Source organism: Cheilinus undulatus, linkage group 7 (genome assembly GCF_018320785.1).
Source record: "Cheilinus undulatus linkage group 7, ASM1832078v1, whole genome shotgun sequence".
NCBI classification, from domain to species: domain Eukaryota; kingdom Metazoa; phylum Chordata; class Actinopteri; order Labriformes; family Labridae; genus Cheilinus; species Cheilinus undulatus.
The window spans coordinates 50,393,742-50,403,300 of NC_054871.1; the positions used below are offsets into that span (position 1 = coordinate 50,393,742).

General features: G+C 36.3%; 1 protein-coding gene across 2 annotated transcripts; it reads left to right on the plus strand.

The window, feature by feature from the left end:
- Window positions 1–1,594: 1,594 nt before the first annotated feature.
- si:dkey-86e18.1 (uncharacterized protein LOC557342 homolog) lies at window positions 1,595–5,202 on the plus strand. Of its 2 annotated transcripts, none has more exons than XM_041791782.1 (5): window positions 1,595–1,714; window positions 2,950–2,990; window positions 3,070–3,144; window positions 4,302–4,491; window positions 4,599–5,202. In XM_041791782.1, the coding sequence occupies exons 1-5, from the start codon at window positions 1,648–1,650 to the stop codon at window positions 5,096–5,098; spliced, it is 873 nt and encodes a 290-aa protein (XP_041647716.1). In that variant the 5' UTR covers window positions 1,595–1,647; the 3' UTR covers window positions 5,099–5,202. The 2 variants fall into 2 exon arrangements, with proteins under 2 accessions (XP_041647716.1, XP_041647718.1); XM_041791784.1 differs by having other exon boundaries at window positions 4,305–4,491.
- The last annotated feature ends 4,357 nt before the right edge of the window (window positions 5,203–9,559 follow it).

A 9,559-nucleotide genomic window follows, 5' to 3' on the forward strand; every position in this document is an offset into this window, starting at 1 on the left:
CTAGCTGCTGTCCTACAGTGTGAACAGCTGAACATGATAAAACTGGCTTCAGAATATCTGAACCTGAACCTGAAGTTAGATATTATTATAAAAAATGTATGTTTAATCCACAACTATATATCTCAGTGAAAGGTTGTGAACTGAAGTGGGCTGGTCTGAGCCACGAAACTCCAGGGCTGAAACTGAGTCTGGCTCCGTCAGAGTCTGTGTTTTATTTCAGAATGGCAGATATCAAATGTGTTGGCACTGGTGCCAACCCAGTTGGGTTTTGATGTTAATCCCTAAAATAAAGTAGGGGTTAAGAAAGGGATTTATTAAATGATCCTGGTTTATTATATCCATTGTCATTTTTTAAAATTTAGCTGTAGGGTCATGTCAATTTAAAGAGATCATTTTGGGTTAATTTGATTTAGATAAAAAAAATGTGTTTAATGGAATTATTCCTGTCATAGTTTCATTGAACTGGACTTATGTTTTAAGAAAAATCAAACTCTGAGATGGTTGTTAAAAGCACTGTAAGATAGAGTCAGACAAAATCAGATATCTAACATTGTACATCTAACATGTATTAAACTGCTCCAAGTTATTGTGCAATAAACAATATTCATATGTATAATCTGTACACTGTGTGTATATATATATATATATATATATATATATATATATATATATATATATATATATACAGTGCTTAACAAATTTATCAGACCACCCTAACCCTAACCAAAGTAAGGTTTATGCCACAGCTGCCCTAAATTAACAGCATTGGTAATTACCAAAATCATTTTTGATGTTTCTGCAATGGTTAATACACCAATATGTAGAAGCTCTTTAACCAAATGATATTTTTAATACTAAAATAGAATTATTATTGTTATCCATGAATTTTCAAACTTACAGATTTACAAAAACACTGAAAAATAGTAAAGCACATTATTAGTTTTAGTGGTTGAATGTTATGCTTGATTCATTTCTGACTTCTCAGAAAAGCCCAGTGAGCCGGCTCAAATTTGGGTATAAAAAGGTGAATTCAGTTTATAATTCCTCATTCCTGTTCAAAACGGTAAAACGTGGAGAGCTGACTGAAAATGAAAGAGTCCGCATTAAAGCACTTCATGATGCTGGATGGTCTCTGAGACAAATATGACAGGTGGTGTAATACATTTGTTAAGCACTGTATGTGTATATAGGTGTACATTATAAATATCTTCACCACACCCAGTCTGTAATATATCCAACCTGTACATCACAGCCTGTAAATACTATTTATAATTAGTTAGTTGATGTCTCTATATTCCATATTTTTATATTTATTAATGCTCTTGTACCACTACTTTTGTCCTTTATTTCTATTGTGTCACTGTCACTAATGTCCTGCTTTGTCTTAGACACTTGTTGCTGCTGTAAACTGGAATTTCTCCTGGTGGGACGAATAAAGGAAAATCTTAAATATTACATAAACTACATAATTATTTGCACAAAGACTTAGAAATAAAACAATTAAAATTCTTTAAATCGTTACTCTCACAGATGATGCAACGAGTGAGTGACAGCTTTCTATGTTTAACGTCACGTGACGGCTACTACGTGTCACGTGACATTGTTTACCTCTGATCCCGGGAGTCTGCCGGGCTGTGAGGAGTAAAGATGGCGAGAAATGAAGAGAAGCAGCAGGGAAGGCTGAACAGACTGTGGCTCCAGAAGGAAAGAGAAGGTCAGGAAACATTAACATCAAATATTAGCATAATTAAGAACTACAGACTTCTATTAACTGTGTTTTAGCTGCACGGACAGCTAGCTTCAGCTGTTAGCAACACTGACGCTAACTGTTAGCCGCTACGTTAGCTCCTCCCAGGACTAAAGTTGGTCTGTATGATTTTAAAGAGTTAAACCCTAAGAACCTCCACAAAAGACAGTTTTGATCGATATTTTAATGTTAAAACGGAAAGTTAAAACGTGAAGAGTAGAGTGAATCACATTTCCTCTTACAGCTAGCATGCCACCATGGTTTACTGTCTCTGTAGCCTAACTACGGAAGCTCCATGCGGACATATAACTTACCGCTTTTCCTGCCCTCTTAAAAAATGTCTCGTAATGTTAAGGATTTTCAACATACAAAGACAGATTTATGAATTCACTTCAGTTGTTTTCTTGGGATCTTTAGTCAGTGAATGTTTAAAGTAAATATTTGTAAAAAGGCTGAGCAAAAAAATCAAATTCAGATAAAATCTCAAAATGTCTGCAAATCTAAATTTTAGAAGGTGCAGTATTTCTTTAAGCTATAATACCAGTTTAAATTAAAAATGATTTACACCAGAGATATTATGCTCTACACATCAATGCAAACATTTAAGTGTGATTTTTAAAAAAATCCTACTTCCATTGTTTTTATGTTTTCCTTAATCAGAATGAGGAAAAAAAACATCTAATTGCAATTATTTTGGCTTGTATTGCAAATTTGATGTGAATTGTATTTAAGATAATTATTAATTTGATGTCCTTCTCATTTTAAAGAAGAAAAACGTTTGAACCAGACATTACAGGATTACCAGGTACCCCCTAATCCTAGTCTATGGCCTCTTAGGGTTTCCAAACCAAACACTAAGCATACTACTCTGAATAAAGTTTAGTTACAGGAACACTTAGTCACCTTCAGGGCCATCACTGCTCACAGGATTGAAACACCACAAGTACCACATTAGAGGGGGTAGACTGAATATACTGGAATGTACATGGGGATGAAAACCTACAATTATTTCATCAACTATCCAGGATCATAAAACAACACTTTTTAACAAATTATGAATATCTTAATCATGGATACACCATCAAACAGACTTAAGCTCAATAATCTAATTGCTAGCAGTCAGTATAATGCCTGCAGTTTCCTGTTTTTGCTAACAGCATGGGGCTCACAGACAGACTGATGATGTCTTTGTGTCCTAACAGAGGGACGCCTCAGAGACGCCCATGAGCAGAGACCTCGGCTGGTAAATATTAAAATCAATAAATGTGATCAGGTTGATTCAGTCTGAGCAGCTGGTTGCAGTAAACGTTGTGTCTCCTCAGTCCGCTCTGACGTCGGCCTCCTCCGTGAAGAAATGGATCCCCAGCATCAAGTCAGAGATTGAGTATTACCTTCAGGTCAGTGACGGGAGACGGGATCCTCAATGAACCAAGACAGCGGTTTGGTTTCTGTCTGTGGTTCTGACTGTTGTTGTTTTTGCCCTTGTCTTTTCATTTTTTGTGGTCATGTTGTTGTTTTTGTTGTGTTATTCTTTTATCTTCTTGTTTTCCTTTTGTTCTTCTTGTTTTTTATTGTTAGTCTTTTTGTTGTCCTGTTGTTTTGTCTTGTTAAAGGTGACATCTTGTTATACTTGCTGGGTTTTTTTTGGTTGTTTTATTAAAAATTGTTATTCTTTTTGTTTTTGTTGTGGTCCTTTCAGTGTTTTTTTTTTTTTTGCCTTGTTTTGTTGTCTTCTTGTTGTTTTTTTTGCTATTGTTGTTTTCTTGTTGTCTTCTTGCTGTTTTCAGTGTTGAGTGAAATGTGAATTTTGTCGACTAAAACTATTCGTCAAAAGCCTTTTTTTCAATGACAAAAACTAGACTAAGAATAACAAAAATAGATCTGTGATGACTAAAACTGACAAAAACTAAGTTTAGTTTTCATCAAGATGACTAAAACTAGACTAAAATGTAATGTAATTTTCGTCGACATTCAAAATCCATGATATTTCTCTACTGGTGGTAAATCTGTCACAAACCAATGTATCTGTAGCCATTCTTCCTCTCAGCTGTAGAAAGCAGAGACTCCAGGTTTAGCAGAGTGCAGAGAACACACTACTAGGATTTGGTACCAGATTTAGGCAAGAAAATAAATGCTTGGACTAAAAGACTAAACCTTGAGGACTTTTTATGGACTACAATTAGACTAAAACTAAACGACATTTCGTGTAAAGACTAAAACTAAGCACTGATATCCGTACCAGTATTTGTGCTGATACCAACCCTAAGTCCTCATACTCATAAAGCACTGCAGATACTGTACTCAGCATCATTTCATCAGTTATGGTATTATTACGTACTTAAAGTAGTACTCTATCGTTAAGCATCCAAATGTGAGTATTAGTACTTGGTCTGTAAAAATGTGGGATCAGTGCATCTGTAGTTTTCTGTCTGTTTTTCTTTTTGTCTTGTTTTTGTTTTCCCATTGTTGATCCTGCCGTTATTCCTGCTGTTGTTGTTGATATTCCTGTCTTGTTGTCATCATCTGATCCGTGGTTGTATTTTTGTCCTCTCAGCAGTCCCAGCTCACTCATTACCCTGAGAGGAAGATCGCCGAGTTTCAGCTTCACATCGAGTCTTTAGAGAGAGAATACAAGAGCTTCATCACCAAACTACGAATCCTCGACCCCAACTGCAAACACACGCCATGGACGCCACGAGCATACTGCAAACGTAGAGCAGACCCTCCAGACACACCCCGAGCATGTAAGGGATTTCCTCTTCCTCTTCTGTTGAGTTTTCTGATGGTTGATGTCTGTAATTGTTGCATCACCATCCCTCTCCTCCTCCTCTTCCTCTTTTCTGTGTTTTAGTGAAATCTCCTCGTCTCTGTGGGTCTGACGGCGTCCACGCTGACAGACAGTCTGAGGAGGAATCGGGCGGTAACAGACCTTCAGACTCTGCCAGAGCCTTGATGGTCTACTCTGAGCCGAGTTTAGAGACTATCTGTAAGGTTCAGGACCAGGACCAGCCTTTGACCTTTGACCCTGTGAGGCTGTCTGTGTGTGCTGCAGCGTTCAGAGGATCTCGCTCTCAGCCCGCCTCTAGTCACACTCATAACCTGGCCCAGATCCTGCAGTCCAGACTCCCTAACCTCAGTAACTCCTCTTCATCTTCATCATGGAGGAGCAGAGACTCTGAGAAGGAAGGAGGGTCAGAGAAGAGGGGTCATGTGGAGGAACAGGACCATACGGCACAGAGGAATTCTGGGAAATCCTCTGTCAGTGAGAGCATAGAGAGGACTGTTAACATCCTGGGACTGGACTGTTACTCTTCATCCTCTGAGGAGGAGGAGGAGGAGGAGGGCAAGTGACACCTTTGACTCTGGTAGGTTCATGTTTTAAAGGTCGTTTTTGTTCATTTCAGGGTGTAGGGTTGAATGCTGCTGGGTAAAAATAAAAATGAAAAAACAAGACTAATAAAGTGTAAACTGGTGTTTTTCTTTCTTTAAACCTGTTCGGACTGATTCATGACTCAACAAGAACGTTTTAGAGCGTTGCAGAGGACGTTTGCAGCAGTGGGACCTGAGCTGTCACAGCCCAGTCTGGCTACACCAGCAAACACCACATTTAGAACTGATTCCCTGCAAGGAAAAGGTTGTTTTTTTTTTCTTTTTCTTTGTTTTTTTTTTTTTTACATTTTCTTTATGTATGATTCACAATTTTTATTGAATTTTTAAAAAATTTATCAATCAAGAGGAAGAGGTGTCAAGTAGATATGCATCCATGTTACTTAAATGCATCACACAGGAAAAAAACACTCTTAAATTTATGCATCGTACCAGTAAGGTTATGTCTGGCCCATTACAGTCATTACAGTCTTTAAATATTTTGCTTAGAAAAACAAGTTTCTCTGATGTTAACATGATTGTGTGATAGACATATAATAACATAATACAATGACAATGACATTAGCATTAGAGAATAAAATTCATTTAACTTGGACAGCATAAAAATAAAATTTAAAAAATGTGTCATGAAATGTGTTTCACAAACAAATTTTCATTCAGGTTTCATTGGAAGATTTGGGAAAATTGCTTTGGGCATTTTGGTATCTTCATGGGGAATTTGGAAAATTTATTTACTCTGAAATTTTCATGGAAATTTGTTCAGACGTTTAGATGTTCTCTGTTATTTTCATGGACTTTTGAAGAATATATCAGTAAAAGTTTTAGAATTTTTCTAAGAATTTAAAGGTGAATTTGCTTAAGATTTTCAGGACTTTACATGGTATTTCCTAGGCTTAAGGATAAAGTTTCACTGAAAGATTTGAGGACCATTTAAAGCACACGTGTCAAACTCAAGGCCTGGGGGCCAAATCCGGCCCATTGAACAGTTAAATCTGGCCCACAAGATGATCTCATATTTCTGTTCCAACTGGCCCATCAGTCTGAGGTCTGCAGATTTCCTCCAGTATAAAAATGTGAACTTATCCTTGATGATTTAAGATATCCTTGTTAATTCATGAAATCTGAAAAAGTAAGGAGTAAAAATATTTAGATAAGAAGTCAGGAATGTGGGAAAAGAAACTAATTTGTGTTTTAATTTCACATTTCAATTTAGCATCTCATAATTACGACTCAAACTTACGATTCTGACTTTTAATTTCATACTTTGAGCATTTCAACTCATAATTTTGACTTCTCATACAATATTTTAAGCTTTAAGATACATAATTCTAATTTTTAAGTGATATTTTGACCTTTTTTAACCAATTATTTTGTATTTTACCTCATATTTTGAACTCCAGACTTTGACTTCATAATCCCATAGTTTGACCTTTTAGACTCACAATTTAAAATTTTGAATCATACTTTGACTTTTAATTTCATGATTACAAATTTTATTTCATATTTTGACCTTTTAAACTCATGATTTTGCCTTCCAATACATTTGCCTTAAAAAAAAACCTATTATTTTTCAATTTCATATTTTGAACTTTTTGAACTAATAATTGTACAGATTTTGAGCCTTAAAACTATCTTTTTAACTTTTTAAATGTCAAAATCATTTATCATCAGTGCTAAGTTTTTTTTTCCATATTTTATTACCCGTGAAACAAGCTTGACAGTTTATGGTTAAATGTGGATCCTGTTAGGACCTCAGGTTAGACCTGAATCCAGAATCTGGCCCCCACTGTGATTGAGTTTGACGCCCCTGATTTAAAGTAATTTTTGGGGTACTTCTTTTGAGATACTTTAAAATATGTCTAAGAATTTCCTCAGAAATTTTAGGTAATTTTTTAATTTTTGTGATTTTTTTTTTATTTTGGAAAGTGAAATTTTCAAGAAATTCCTGTTCAAAGACAAGGTTGATTTTTAAAATGATCAGACCCTGATTATCCTAAATAAGTGGGAGTTACTAAAAATGCTTTCCAAATAAAATCTCAGGAGGTTGATGGTGTCCAATAAAAGCTGAATTTTAAACAGGAAAAGCCTCACTTTTATGCTTTTATACAGCTTTCTTACATTTCGGCCTATCTTATTCCATCCTAATTCAATGAATGACACTCTTAGATCTTCCTCAGTCTTCAGAGCTGATAGGCTGAGCTGGTCTGGCAGAGAAGCTTTTTCATATCACACCTCTGCTGTTTGACTCTGATGACGTCATATTGGGTGCAGAACAGGGAGGTTATTGGGGCGGGGGGGGGCGGGGGGGACATGTCCCCTGCACTTTTTAAAAAGGCAGTTTTGGTCCCCTGCAGTTTTTACCATCCAAAAACAATGTTACGCTATATTAAATGGAGACAGGTTGAGCACTAGGACCAAGCGGAAAACGGCTGCTCAAGCTGAAGCCTGTTTCTCTTTAGACCGCCCACTGGCCCACAAGCTCATCGATTGGCTTTGCCGTTTCTTGCTAACGTGTGATTGGCCGTCCCTGCTGTCACTCCATCTGGTTGTAAACAGCGCCTGGACTATAGCACATGAGCACACCGGTGTTTAGCTAGCTGGCCGTGAGTCCACGTTCATCTGCCACTGTAAGTTGTTAACATGTTGGGCATTTGTTCTGTCTGGGTCACGTCAGCTAGACGGATTTTGATATCAGAGGTTTTGTTTACATTAACATTGAATGTGTGTTTTGCCAGGTGGCAAGATGTCGTAAAAAGAAAACTGGATATAAGAGACTTCTTTAGAAGTCAAAGTGTAAGTTACTCAGAGGAACACATTACACCACAAACTCCTTCCCCTGATCCATCAGAAACTCAGACTCTCTCCCCTCCTATTATTATTATTATTATTATTATTAGTAGTAGTAGTAGTAGTAGTAATAGTATTACTTATATATTTTTTAAATATTCTATTATTTAACTTTATGATAAACTTATGTATTGCAATTTATATGTTCATATTATGTAATTGTTTTATTCTTGTAAAGTGTCTGAGTTTTATTGAAAGAGCTGACAAAATATTATTATTATTATTATTATTATTATTATTATTATTACTGTAGAGCCTCAACAACACAGAGATTTTAAAAAAGCGTATATATATAGCCAAAGAGATACACTTTTTGATTTTTTTTTTCATGTATTATTTGTGTTTTGAAAGGCAGCCACTGTTTAAAAACACTAACAGTGAAAGTTTGTGGGAAAAATAAAATAAAACCTTGGATTACTAATGTGATTTTATACATCCATATTGTTTGTGAATAAATTAGACATAATAATTGAGAAACTGAGTTTTTTCTTCAGACTATACCATCAAAATCAATGATTGTTGTATCCCAAATTGTCCCACTGTTCATATGTCATCCATCAATATTTTTTTGTCAGGTGACAGATAATAGAAATCCAGAAGAAGATACAGGAGGAGGTAGAGCAAGAGAGGCTGGAGGAGATGGAGGAGGTAGAGGAGGAGATACAGGAGGAGGTAGAGGAGGAGAGACTGGAGGAGGTAGAGGAGGAGGTAGAGGAGGAGATACAGGAGGAGGTAGAGGAGGAGATACAGGAGGAGGTAGAGGAGGAGGTAGAGGAGGAGAGACTGGAGGAGGTAGAGGAGGAGAGGCTGGAGGCTCACAGGTGAGGTTGAAAGAATAAAGATATGTTAGTCATGAGATTGAGCATTGTGACAAATGTTAGATTGATGATAATCTTATTTTTATATCTTACTATAGCTTATTATAGCTTATTTTTACTCAAAAATTAGGTATAATTTTATGTAAATGAGACCCATTGACCATACCCCCCGTACTCAAACCAGTTGTGTCCCCCCCACCTCTGAAATCAAAATTTCGTCCATGGTGCAGAAACATTAAACCTTTGCACCTTTAGAAGTGAGAAAAGTGATTTGTTTTCTATAGTTCCTTTTCTGGGCTGCTCCATTGAATCATCTTTCATTTTGAAACCTGGTTCTTTAAAAGAAAAAAGGGCTTATATTTCTGGATAAAGTTGGGTGCTCTAATCTAGGTGTCTATCCTGATCAATCCTCCAGTTTGTGTGGTTAAAAATGTATTTCAGGATTGTGATAACTTTGATCCAGGATTGTCCTGACATAACAAGATCTACAGCAGTGGTTCTCAGATGGTCGGACTTCATGACTTGATAATGATGAGAAGCCGTGGCCCAAATTTGCAGAAATTTCATCCGCTGAAATTTATCTAATGAGAAATCTGTCTGTTTTGACCTTACATGAAACAAAACATGACTGAACAAAACATGTATGTTTAAAAAGCACATTATTACAGAAGGTCATGCAAGCATGCCTTTGATTTGACTCTGTTTTCCTAAGATAGCATGGAGTGTTGGTTATTTCTCCAGTGATTATCTTGTTACCCTG

What these genes read in the sequence shown, in the direction of transcription:
- si:dkey-86e18.1 (XM_041791782.1), top strand. Translation starts at nt 1,648, where the DNA reads ATGGCGAGAAATGAAGAGAAGCAGCAGGGAAGGCTGAACAGACTGTGG. An exon ending in GCTCCAGAAGGAAAGAGAAG is followed by an intron (nt 1,715 to 2,949) that starts GTCAGGAAACAT and finishes GTGTCCTAACAG; the next exon opens with AGGGACGCCTCAGAGACGCC. An exon ending in TCCAGACACACCCCGAGCAT is followed by an intron (nt 4,492 to 4,598) that starts GTAAGGGATTTC and finishes TCTGTGTTTTAG; the next exon opens with TGAAATCTCCTCGTCTCTGT.